The sequence below is a fragment of the Podarcis tiliguerta genome (genome assembly GCF_965153285.1).
Source record: "Podarcis tiliguerta genome assembly, chromosome: 18".
NCBI lineage: Eukaryota > Metazoa > Chordata > Lepidosauria > Squamata > Lacertidae > Podarcis > Podarcis tiliguerta.
The window spans coordinates 7,095,004-7,107,990 of NC_139551.1; the positions used below are offsets into that span (position 1 = coordinate 7,095,004).

Here is a 12,987-nt window from a genome sequence, read left to right on the forward strand (position 1 = left end):
AGAGCAAATGACTAGGATCCACTGGGAGACTGGCTTGAAATGTACTGTCTGCTTTCTCATTTCTCCATTCTTCCTTTGGCAGAGGGGGAGAGGGAGTTTATTTTAATTTTAAGATGGATTTACTGCCTTTCTACTCTCTTGAAAGTCCACCAAGACATTTTGCATTCATGCTGTATCTATTTTACAGTTTTAACAGCCAGCAGTAGTGAAGCCAAAAGAATAGCATTGATGAGAGCAACCAGATAAGGCACACAAAGTTGCACCCTGCTCTGCCTTTTGGAACAGAAAGGCTTTCTTAACAGTGTAATTTCACACATTCTTTCTTAGAGGTGTGTCTCACACAGTGTTAGAAACTAGCCAAGCGCCAGGTGTGTTTTGTGACTGGCATGAGTCCAACTGCGACCACATGGAGATCTCTGGATGCCAGGTTGGCAGCTTGTGCCTTAGAGAATGCTCTGAAATGTTTTCCTTGAGGCTTGTTGTATTTTGGATGGTTTTATTTGATGTTTTGGGACGCGGGTGGCGCTGTGGGTAAAACCTCAGCGCCTAGGACTTGCCGATCGCATGGTCGGTGGTTCGAATCCCCACGGCGGGGTGAGCTCCCGTCGTTCGGTCCCAGCTCCTGCCCACCTAGCAGTTTGAAAGCACCCCCGGGTGCAAGTAGATAAATAGGGACCGCTTGCCAGCGGGAAGGTAAACGGTGTTCCGTGTGTTGTGCTGGCTCGCCAGATGCAGCTTGTCACGCTGGCCACGTGACCCGGAAGTGTCTGCGGACAGCGCTGGCTCCCAGCCTCTAGAGTGAGATGAGCACACAACCCTAGAGTCTGTCAAGACTGGCCCGTACGGGCAGGGGTACCTTTACCTTACTTGATGTTTTACTGTGCCGTCAACCACTTTAAGATTTGTTCTGTAAACTATAAAGCGGTATAGAAATGAAATTAACAACAACAACAAATAACTTGATTGTAAAAGGAAAAAAAGCGACTAGACATTCCATTATGGCGACCGTAACCTAGGTTTAAGGTGCCATTTGGTGGTTAGAGTCTATATTGAGTTTCTGACAGTGGTCCCTCTGTATTTAGTGGGGTTTGCTCTGAGGACATGGTTCAGTGGTAGAGCACACATGCTTTGTATGTTGAGTATCCTGGGTACTACACCTGATCTTTCCAGGTAGGAATAGGAAATATTACCATGGAGAACTGCTGCCAGTTGATGTAGAATACCTTGTAGAGCCTTATTTTATTTGTTTATTATTTCTTAAATTTCTATGCTGCCCTTCATCCAAGGAGCAAAGGGCAGTTAAAAGGCCATAGGTGGTTTAATTTATCAAAGGCCTGGGAGAAAAGGACTCTTTGCCTAGTGCCTAAAGGTACGTAATGAAGGTACCGGGTGAGCTTCCCTAGGAAGAGCATTCCACAAATGGGGAGCCACCGCAGCCCCCTTTTGTGGAGGGGGCATGTGACAAAGATGGTGATCACAGGGTCTGCTCCCATCATACCTGACCATTGGCCATGCTGACTAAGGTTGATGGAAGTTGGAGTCCAGCAAACTTGACATGGGCCAACAGTGTGACGCGGCAGCTAAAAAAGCCAATGCAATTCTGGGCTGCATCAATAGGAGTATAGCATCTCGATCAAGGGAAGTAATAGTGCCACTGTATTCTGCTCTGAATACAGTACCTCACCTGGAGTACTGTGTCCAGTTCTGGGCACCACAGTTCAAGAAGGACACTGACAAACTGGAACGTGTCCAGAGGAGGGCAACCAAAATGGTCAAAGGCCTGGAAACGATGCCTTATGAGGAACGGCTAAGGGAGCTGGGCATGTTTAGCCTGGAGAAGAGGAGGTTAAGGGGTGATATGATAGCCATGTTCAAATATATGAAGGGATGTCACATGGAGGAGGGAGAAAGGTTGTTTTCTGCTGCTCCAGAGAAGCGGACACGGAGCAATGGATCCAAACTACAAGAAAGAAGATTCCACCTCAACATTAGGAAGAACTTCCTGACAGTAAGAGCTGTTTGACAGTGGAATTTGCTGCCAAGGAGTGTGGTGGAGTCTCCTTCTTTGGAGGTCTTTAAGCAGAGGCTTGACAACCATATGTCAGGAGTGCTCTGATGGTGTTTCCTGCTTGGCAGGGGGTTGGACTCGGTGGCCCTTGTGGTCTCTTCCAACTCTATGATTCTATGATTCTAAGATCTGGAGGGCCACAGGTTCCCAGCCCTGGGGTTGTATTAGCTACATCAGGCATAGGCAACCTTGGCCCTCAAGATGTTTTGGGGCTACAATTCCCATCATCCCTGACCACTGGTCCTGTTAGCTAGGGATCATGGGAGTTGTAGTCCCAAAAAACGTCTAGAGGGCCGAGGTTGCCTATGCCTGAGCTAGATGGACCTGTGGCCTGGCTCAGTGTAAGAAAGCTTCGTACGTTCTTAGGATTTCAGTTTCTTTTTCTTCCTTTTTTTTAGAAGCTTACTGGAGTAAGTTGGCAGAATGAGCGACCTTAGGTAGGAGGGCACAGCAATAGAAAAGGCCTTGCTTTTCATCTGCTATAACTTGTCGTTGGAAAACAGTTCAGGACTTCTCTGTAGACCAATGGTGTCAAACCTTATGGAACATTGCATTGTAAACATTACTCATCCATTTAAACTGCTTAAGGGTCAAGACTTGCTGGGCTCCGTTTATATCATCTGGTACATCTTTATTGAACATCTATCAAAAAACGTCCTTACAGTACATCGAGAGTATGTTGGTAGATATGGATGATGTTAACTTCTGGCTTTGGACCTTTGGACTTTCTGTTGGTAATAATGTCTTTTGTGCGTATCTTAAAAGGTCTTGGGCAGTGAAAAAGATCTCATTTGTAGTATGTTTTTACCTGGTTAAACTTTTGCATTTTTTGTTTTATTGTGATATGGCAGGCATTTAATCACAGTGAAAATGAAGGAAAAGCCCTGCTTTTCATAACTTACAGCTACCCTGATAACTGATAACCAAAGGGCCGGATTAGGCGCCCAAAACAAACTTTGGACTGCCTGGTCTATATAATTCCTACTGTGGGGCATATGGGGTGTTAGGGGAGGGGGTAGTACCTCTGAGTAGTGCTCCTTCTGGGGTCTTTTATCCACCTTTGGTCCTCACCCTGTACTCAGCTGTCACCTGCAGCTCCTCGAAGCTGTCAGCAGGCAACAGCGGCCACAGTCCTGAGAAATGGCTTCATTGTTGTTTAGTCATGTCCGACTCTTCATGACCCCCTGGACCAGAGCACACCAGGCACTCCTGTCTTCCACTGCCTCCCGCAGTTGGGTCAAACTCATGCTGGTAGCTTCGAGAACACTGTCCAACCATCTTGTCTTCTGTCGTCCCCTTCTTCTTTTGCCCTCAACTTCTCCCAGCATCAGGGTCTTTTCCAGGGAGTATTCTCTTCTCATAAGGTGGCCAAAGTATTGGAGCCTCAGTACAGGATCTGTCCTTCCAGTGAGCACTCAGGGCTGATTTCCTTCAGAATGGATATGATCTTCTTGCAGTCCATGGGACTCTCAAGAGTCTACTCCAGCAGCATAATTCAAAAGCACCCATTCTTCGGCGATCAGCCTTCTTTATGGCCCTTCTCTCGCTTCCATACATCACTACTGGGAAAACCATAGCTTTAACTATACAGACCTTTGTTGGCAAGGTGATGTCTCTGCTTTTTAAGATGCTGTCTAGGTTTGTCATTGCTTTTCTCCCAAGAAGCAGGCGTCTTTTAATTTCGTGGCTGCTGTCACCATCTGCAGTGATCATGGAGCCCAAGAAAGTAAAATCTCTCACTGCCTCCATTTCTCCCCCTTCTATTTGCCAGGAGGTGATGGGACCAGTGGCCATGATCTTAGTTTTTTTGATGTTGAGCTTCAGACCATATTTTGCGCTCTCCTCTTTTACCCTCATTGTTGTTGTTTAGTCGTTCAGTCGTGTCCGACTCTTCGTGACCCCATTAAGAGGTTTACCCTCATTAAGAGGTTTTTTAATTCCTCCTCACTTTTTGCCATCCAAGTCGTGTCATCTGCATATCTGAGGTTGTTGATATTTCTTCCGGCAATCTTAATTCCGGTTTGGGATTCATCCAGTCCAGCCTTTTGCATGATGAAATGGGAATGGGGTAGAGGAAGTCAAAAAGTGAGTTGAAGGCAAGGGCCATACCACAGAGGTCGAGCATCTCTGCCTTGCATGCAGAAGGTCCTGGGTTCAGGCTTCAGGTCGGGCTGAAATCCTGTGCTGCTGCTACCAGTCAGGACAATACTGAGCCTTATAGACCAATAGTCTGACTCAGTCCAAGGTAGCTTTAGAGGTTCCTAAGAGAAGATTATGTGAGAAAAGCTTGTCTAGAGAGTTGTCATGAGTGTGATGAAGGGTTAGCTTTGGCAGAGAGGCTGGGTACATTGAAGAGGGTTGCCTTGGAGCGAGAATCGTTTCCAGGGATCCAAATGTAGGCTTTGCATTCCGACTTCAGAGAATCAGATTTTCTGGGGGAGGCAGTTGGTGTAGAAAGTGAGATCTGATCAGGAAGCCCAGACAGTGGAGTTGAGGGCTGCTTCTTAGGAAGAATAAATTCGACCTGTGCAGAAGAGCTGCTGCTGCTGCTGCTGTGGGAATTTCAGAATGCACCCTTAATGCACAAAACACACAAGGAGGGTGTACTGGAGAGTAAGGCTCAACTGGCAGCAGTTGGGCAAGAAAAGGGGGGTAAAAGGCGCTCTCTCCAAAACAGCTTTCCTTCACCACAATGCGTAACATAGGATCACCTTTACACCTTCGTGCCATTGTTAGAAAGTGGGTTGCAACTCAGCACACTTAGCTGGAGAGAGATCGCTGAGTTTCCTTACATGTTGTCTCGCTAGATAAGCCCCTTCAGGAATACTACCAAATAAGTTGATAGTGCTTCAGTTTCCTAGGAGTCAGCACTGAATACAGTGGTGCCTCGCAAGACGAAAAGAATCCGTTCCGTGAGTCTCTTCGTCTAGCGGTTTTTTCGTCTTGCGAAGCAAGCCCATTAGCGGATTAGCGCTATTAGCGGTTTAGCGGCTATTAGCGGCTATTAAAGGCTTAAGGGATTAGCGGATTAGCTGCTAAAAGGCTATTAGCAGCTTAGTGCCCTAGAAAAAGGGGGTGGGGAGCGAAAAAAAACCCCCAGGAATCGCAAGACATTTTCGTCTTGCGAAGCAAGCCCATAGAGAAATTCGTCCTGCGAAGCACCTCTGAAAACGCAAAACCCTTTCGTCTAGCAGGTTTTCTGTCTTACGAGGCATTCGTCTTGCGGGGCACCACTGTAAGTTGATAGTGCTTCAGTTTCCTAGGAGTCAGCACTGAATAGTTAGAAGCCAATCTCACATAGTGAAAATCCCTAGACTCTGGCAGCACAGTTTTCAGGGTCATGACAACATAGAGTGATTTGCTACGGTAGTTTATGTGCAGGGCCCAGGGGATTAATCTATGGCCAGCAAATAGTCTCACTTCTCAGGCTTTGGTAGAAGCAGCGGGACAGACTGGGAACCCTGGGAGACTCAACAGTTTCCTCCCGTCTTTCCTTGAAGAGCACATCTTGTTGACCTCCAGAAGAAACTGGAAGAACTGGAACTGGATGAGCAGCAGAAGAAACGGTTGGAGGCTTTTCTCACCCAGAAGGCCAAAGTTGGAGAGCTGAAAGATGACGATTTCGAGAGGATTTCTGAGCTGGGAGCCGGTAACGGTGGAGTGGTCACCAAAGTACAACACAAACCCTCAGGGCTAATCATGGCACGGAAGGTGAGGAGGAGGAGGAGGAGGAGGGTGATGTCTCATCTTATGTGACTAAATGCTTGGGGGCATCTGCAGAGGTGGCAAGAAACAGTTGAGCCATAACCAGTAAATCTATGATGAGAATTCTGTGGGGGCGAGCCAAATCTGTAGCCTGAGTTGTCACTAGCCACCTCATTTAATCTACCTTGGTTTAAGAACCGCTTAGTTTATAAACAACTTGGATTAAGAACGCTGCAGACCCGGAAGTAGGTGTTTTGGTTTGCGGACTTTGCCTCGGAAGCAGAACACGTTGAGTGTGCTCCGTTTGTAAACTGAGTCTCCAGCTGCTATGGGAAAGCACGCCTTGGTTTAAGAACACTTCGGTTTAAGAATGGACTTCTGGAACGGATTAAGTTCGTAAACCAAGGTGCCACTGTATTAAAGCTTCTGGGCTAGCTTGAAAAAGATTTGAATTTGTATCTTTCTAGTGTCTTTCATCAGTTTGTTTGTTCGTTGTACAGGGCCCCCCATCAGTGGGGCACATATAAGCCTCCCCTCCTGCCCCGTTATGCCCCTGTTCTGCCTACTTCTGGGTCCAAAAGGAGCCATGTGCCAGCATTTGCATGTCAATTGGATGCACCTATAATGGTCGCCTCCTGTGTGTGTGTATATATATATATATATATATATATATATATATATATTGCATCCCCCCCCCCAAATGAGCTTGTCAGGGTAGCCTACAATGGTTTGCCTTCCTTGAGTTTGTCGTCTCTGCAATCTCATGGAATATGTTTGGCTGAGATAAGAGTGAGTGGCTCACTTCATAGCTGGGTGGGGACTTGAATGCAGACCTGGTCTGACACTTTAACTTCTTGCCCTGTTTTCTTTTACACACACACCTGTCTCTAAATTTAGGTAGGTAGCCGTGTTGGTCTGACACAGTTGAAATAAAAAAAAAAACAAATTGTCCAGTAGCACCTGAGAGACCAACAAAGTTTGTTCTGAGTATAACATGCACGCGAAAGCTCATACCCAGAACAAATTTAGTTGGTCTCTTAAGGTGCCAATGGACAATATTTTATTTACCCGTCTCTAAAAATTGCCATGACACGTTTGGTGCAGTACAGCCAATGCACTTTTTCCCCCATCAGTCTTCCTTCAGTTTGTTGGCTTTCCCCCCGTGGTGAACCATTCCTGAAACAACTTATACAGTGGTGCCTCGCAAGACGAAAAGAATCCGTTCCGCGAGTCTCTTCGTCTAGCGGTTTTTTCGTCTTGCGAAGCAAGCCCATTAGCAGATTAGCGCTATTAGCGGTTTAGCGGCTATTAGCGGCTATTAAAGGCTTAAGGGATTAGCGGATTAGCTGCTAAAAGGCTATCAGCAGCTTAGTGCCTTAGAAAAAGGGGGTGGGGAGCGGGAAAAAATCGCAGGAACTCGCAAGACATTTTCGTCTTGCGAAGCAAGCCCATAGGAAATTCATTTTGCGAAGCACCTCCAAAATGGAAAACCCTTTTGTCTAGCGGGTTTTCCGTCTTGCGAGGCATTCGTCTTGCGGGGCACCACTGTAGTTTCCCCCTCTTCTTACCACAGTTTGCAATTGGTGTTGTTCAGCTGTTTAAAAAAAGGGCCTGGAGTTTCTCTTTAAAGTGCCTTTGGGTGGCAATATGGAAATACAGTGGTACCTCAGGTTACATACGCTTCAGGTTACAGACTCCGCTAACCCAGAAATAGTGCTTCAGGTTAAGAACTTTGCTTCAGGATGAGAACAGAAATCGTGCTCCGGCGGTGCGGCAGCAGCAGGAGGCCCCATTAGCTAAAGTGGTGCTTCAGGTTAAGAACAGTTTCAGGTTAAGTACGGACCTCCGGAATGAATTACCGTATTTTTCGCTCTATAGGACGCACTTTTTCCCCTCCAAAAATTAAGGGGAAATGTGTGTGCGTCCTATGGAGCGAATGCAGGCTCCTTGGCTTCAGCGATAGCAACGCGAAGCCTTCAAAGCGCAGAGGGAGAGCTCCCACCGCGCTCCAGAGGCTACGCGTTGCTTTCGCTGAAGCCCCCGGAGCACAGCGGGAGTTCCCACCACGCTCCGAAGGCTTGCGGATAGCCGCCTGAAGCCTGGAGAGCAAGAGGGATCGGTGCTCTTGCTCTCCAGGCTTCGCTTTGCTGGAGAGGCGCTGCACCGTTTTCCCTCTCTGCGCAGCGCCCCTTCAGCGAAGCGGGAGGAGAAATGGAAGGGGCTCCGTTTCTCCTACCGCTTCGCTGAAGGGGCGCTGCGCAGAGAGGGGGAGATTCCCCCCCCCCAGTTCTCCCTCTCTAAAACAAGCTGCGTCCTATGGTCCAGTGCGTCCTATAGAGCGAAAAATACGGTAAGTTCTTAACCCGAGGTACCACTGTAGTTCTTGGTGCAGCCTTTTATCCCCTTTGTTCCTTCATTCCCCACCCACTCCCTCTTCTCCCCACAGCTGATTCACCTGGAGATCAAGCCTGCCATCCGAAACCAGATAATCCGCGAGCTCCAGGTGCTTCACGAGTGTAACTCTCCGTACATTGTGGGTTTCTATGGCGCCTTCTACAGCGATGGGGAGATAAGCATCTGTATGGAGCATATGGTAAGTCAGTGTTTTTTCTCTCTCCCTGCTTCTTAAGTAAGACAGATACCCTGTTCAGCACCAGTCAGAGCATCAACCTCTGACTAGCTAATCCTTCCATCTAGGACATGCAGAAGCAGCATAACGTTCTTGCAGTGTGCATAGGAATCCAGTTTTTTAAAAAATAGTCCAGCCCTCCACAAGGTCTGAGGGACAGTGGACCAGCCCCGTGCGGAAATAGTTTGCTGACCCCCTTTTTTGACTAACCTACCTACCCATAAAGGGACGCGGGTGGCGCTGTGGGTTAAACCACAGAGCCTAGGACTTGCCGATCAGAAGGCTGGCTGTTGGAATCCCCATGATGGGGTGAGCTCCCATTGCTCGATCCCTGCTCCTGCCAACCTAGCAGTTCGAAAGCACGTCAAAGTGCAAGTAGATCAATAGGTACGGCTCCGGCGGGAAGGTAAAAGGCGTTTCCGCGCGCTGCTCTGGTTCGCCAGAAGCGGCTTAGTCATGCTGGCCCCATGACCCGGAAGCTGTACGTTGGCTCCCTTGGCCAGTAAAGCGAGATGAGCGCCGCAACCCCAGAGTCGGTCACGACTGGACCTAATGGTCAGGGGTACCTTTACCTTTAAACAGATTGATACAGAACACCAACAATTCATGGAATACACACACACACACACACACACACACAGATGCATAAACAAACCCCCCTTAACAACCACAGGAAGTTTTAGGGGCCTGCTAATTGCAGAACTAACTCGGGTCAGTCCATCAGACACCTGGGAAGCAAGGTCAGCCTTTACCTGTCGTTGAAAAGATGCCAACAGAGGTGGCAAGTGGGGAGTCACAATTGAAAATTCCCTTTCCCTTGTCACTGCGCGAAAAAAAGTGTCAAAAGGTCCCTCTTCCTGAGGAAGTATGATATTACTGATTCAAGGTATAAAAATGCTTGAGAAGAAAAGTTTCAATTAGTAAAATCTGGCTGCGGCTGGGGAGTACGTACACCACGTACCTTTGCACCATGCCTGTGTCTGGGGAAGAGATGGGTTAGCACTCTGCCTCCATACGGGAATGCCTGGCTTGTGCGGGGTGTGAACTGTGCCAATATCTTCCTTTATGTCAGCTGGTCTCTTTTCCTCTGAGTTTAGGATGGAGGTTCCCTAGATCAGGTTTTGAAAGAAGCCAAGAGAATTCCTGAGGATATCTTGGGGAAAGTCAGCATAGCGGTGAGTATGCTGTTGCCTTCCTCTTTAAAAAAAAAAAAGCTTGTTTAAAGAAAATAGGCTCAGCTTTGCGGCGTTCAGGAGCCAAAATGTTTGAGGACTAAGCTGTTCAAAAACCAAAGTACAATTGTATTAGCAGCTCAGTTCTGATGAAGTAGAGAAGGATAACAATTCTTCCCTCCCCCCCTTGCTTACAGGGTGTCTAAAAAATAACCAGTTGCCTTCGTACTTCTTCTCTAAATGAAAGGCGTTGCATGAATTATTTTAACAATAATTAATAGCCACTTTTCAGGAACAAAGGTTCATCGAGTTTGTCTGCTGCTCTTCCTTGCCTTAAACTGTTGAAACTGATCAGGCAATAAAAGTGAAACTCTTGTGATGGTTTTGCCCCACAGAAAAACTTACGGTCTTCAAATAAAAGCATCTTGAAGGTCCCAGGCCACAGAGAAGTTAGGCTGGCCTCAACTAGAGCCAGGGCTTTTTCGGCCGTGGCTCCGATCTGGTGGAACACTCTGTCACAAGAGACTAGGGCCCTGCAGGACTTGACATCTTTCCGCAGGGCCTGCAAGACAGAGCTGTTCCACCAGGCCTTTGGCCAGGGCACAGCCTGACTCCCTCCCTCGGCAATCTTCGCGGAGCTCTGGCCCAATGGTTGCCAGTGGCTTGAATTAATTAATTTTATAATGAATGATTTTAGAGTGTTGTTTGTGCTGTACTTTTGTACTGTTTTATTGTTGTTAGCCGCCCTGAGCCCGGCTTCAGCTGGGGAGGGCGGGATATAAATAAAATTTATTATTATTTATTATTATTATTGAGGGCTCCCTCCTTTAACATGGAAGAGAACTTCCCCAAATGGAGGGGGGGTGGAAATTGCCTTTATCAAATGTCAGTCCTGCTCAAGGTTAGGCCCCTTTGATGGACATGACTAATTTGGCTCCATTAATTTCAATGGTGAGTGTCAGTCAGTCAAGTGGATTAGGTGACCAAATGCAGGTTATAGTCAAAGGAGAACAAAAAATGGGCAGTGATGGATGAAAAAGCAGGGCAATTGGTAATAAGTGTTGGAAATGTAAAGAAAAAGAAGGCTCATTTTATCACATGTGGTGGGAATGCAAGAAAGTGAAAGGCTTCTGGGAAATGATATATAACGAGTTGAAAAAGATTCTAAAATATACTTTTACAAAGAAGCCAGAAGTCTTTCTGTTAGGTATTTTAGGAAAGGAGATTAAGAGAAAGGATAGTAAGTTTTTCCAATATGCAGTGACGGCTGCAAGGGTGTTGCTGGCTCAGAAATGGAAACAACAGGAAATACCGACAATTGAAGATTGGAGTTTGAAGCTGTTAGACTATGCTGAATTGGATAAGATGACTGGGAAGATTAGATATTTAAGAGACCAAAAGTTTACAGAAGACTGGGGAAAATATGTTGAATATCTGGAGAGTATAAGTGAGGGTCAAATAACGCTAGAAGGTTTTAAAAGAGCACTGTGAAAACGTGAGAGGTATTGTTAAAAGGGAATAGAGGGAAAAGATTCAAATAATGACAATATAAACAAAGGAAATGCATAAATTGACTACGAAAGATTTACGGAAAAGCTGAAGGAAGTCCAAAAAAGAAAGATTTGGAAAATTTGAATGTGAAAACAATGTATGTTTTCTTTTGTTTTTGTTGTAAATTAATAAAAAAATATTTAAAAAAAAGAAAGAAAGAAAAAGCAGGGCAATTGTTGAGCATAGATCTATAGTGGGGGCTCAGAGAAACGTAAATTCCCATGAAAGGTTCTGGCCCAAACAGTATGAAATGAGAGGGGAGGAATGGGGAAGGAGCAGAAACATCAAATACGTCTGCCCCCTCAAGCCCCACTCAAAATTTTGGAGTGGGAACCTGAACATAATTGGATCTGGTTGTTTCTGGACCAGCCAGTATGGTGAGAGGGAACCAGTCAGCCCATGGAGAAAGAAAAGGTGGCACAGCCTCCCTTCCTCTTTTGCAATCTGTTGCATTGGCCAACACTTGGCAGCCTTTGTCTTCCTTGATCCAGAAGAGCCTGATTTCCGCCCTGCGGAAGCCTTCAGCTTTCCAAATCCCCATGGCGCCCTGACCTTTCTCTTCTCCTCTCTTCTCCTTTCCCCCGCCCCCGCCACATCACCAGGTTCTGCGAGGATTGGCTTACTTACGAGAGAAGCACCAGATCATGCACAGAGGTGAGTGAGCAGCTGGAACACGGTGAAAGCTCTGAGAGGGTCTTTTGTGCCGAGGGAACCCAGATTCCACAAGCGCAGTGGACATACGTAGACTTGGTTTCAACGCTTACTGTGCTTCGAGACCATATAACACCGGTCTTGAAAGACCTACATTGGCTCCCAGTACGTTTCCGAGCACAATTCAAAGTGTTGGTGCTGACCTTTAAAGCCCTAAACGTCCTCGGTCCAGTATATCTGAAGGAGCGTCTCCACCCCCATCGTTCTGCCCGGACACTGAGGTCCAGCTCCGAGGGCCTTCTGGCGGTTCCCTCACTGCGAGAGGCCAAGTTACAGGGAACCAGGCAGAGGGCCTTCTCGGTAGTGGCGCCCGCCCTGTGGAACGCCCTCCCATCAGATGTCAAAGCGATAAACAACTACCTGACATTCAGAAGACATCTGAAGGCAGCCCTGTTCAGGGAAGTTTTTAATATGTGACATTTTAGTGTATTTTTCATCTTTGTTGGAAGCCGCCCAGTGTGGCTGGGGAAACCCAGCCAGATGGGCGGGGTACAAATAATAAATTATTATTATTATTATTCTTCGAGGCGTTGACTTTGCAAACCACTCTCTTTCTGGAGCTCCATTTTGGCTTGATTCAAGCTTGGAAACAACCAAGCAAGCACCGTTGTGGCAGAACATGCCAGGGATTCCTTGGTTACATCCCACTTGCCTTCTACGATTAACAGACAGGAGGGTATCTGAATTCCACATTCATTTGGACATCAGGAATAATGGGGCCTCAACTGAGTCCTGGGAGCGAGTTTGGGAAGGGTGGGTGCTAAGCCGTTTTGCTCCAGCCGTATGTGTGATTCGAACAATGCCAGTACTACCACGAGTGTTGGGTTGAGGTACAGTTGCCAGGAGGCTGTACTGATTGGCAGCAGCTCTCAAAGGCCTCTCTCCCACCCCCAGCCACTTTCCATTCTGAGTTGCTGGGTGTTTATCTTTGAAAAGGCCCTGGTTGCTTTGCAGGACTTCAGTGCTTCTGGGTTGTTTCTGGGGGAGCAGTTGTATCGGGCTGCTCCAGCTCGCTACCTGGCGGATATCCACTACGTGGAATACTGCAGACTATTTACTGCGGCTAGGCTGAATGTTCTTGACACGGCGGTTCTGGAGGGAAGATATGGAGGAGTCCCATATGACCAGAGATTATGCCACTGTGCATTGGG

General features: G+C 47.1%; 2 protein-coding genes across 2 annotated transcripts in view; both read left to right on the plus strand.

Moving 5' to 3' along the window:
- Positions 1-7,796, plus strand: part of TNFAIP8L1 (TNF alpha induced protein 8 like 1) — a 155,099-nt gene extending 147,303 nt beyond the window's left edge. Inside the window, exon 3 of the transcript XR_014506704.1 lies at positions 7,444-7,796. The gene's annotated coding sequence lies outside the window, so the exon portion shown is untranslated. The remainder of the gene's footprint in view (positions 1-7,443) is intronic.
- MAP2K2 (mitogen-activated protein kinase kinase 2) overlaps positions 1-12,987 on the plus strand; it is a 34,109-nt gene that overhangs the window by 5,957 nt on the left and 15,165 nt on the right. Inside the window, exons 2-5 of the mRNA XM_083421777.1 lie at positions 5,569-5,779; positions 8,220-8,366; positions 9,500-9,577; positions 11,728-11,779. Coding sequence (XP_083277903.1) covers positions 5,569-5,779; positions 8,220-8,366; positions 9,500-9,577; positions 11,728-11,779 — 488 coding nt within the window. The remainder of the gene's footprint in view (positions 1-5,568; positions 5,780-8,219; positions 8,367-9,499; positions 9,578-11,727; positions 11,780-12,987) is intronic.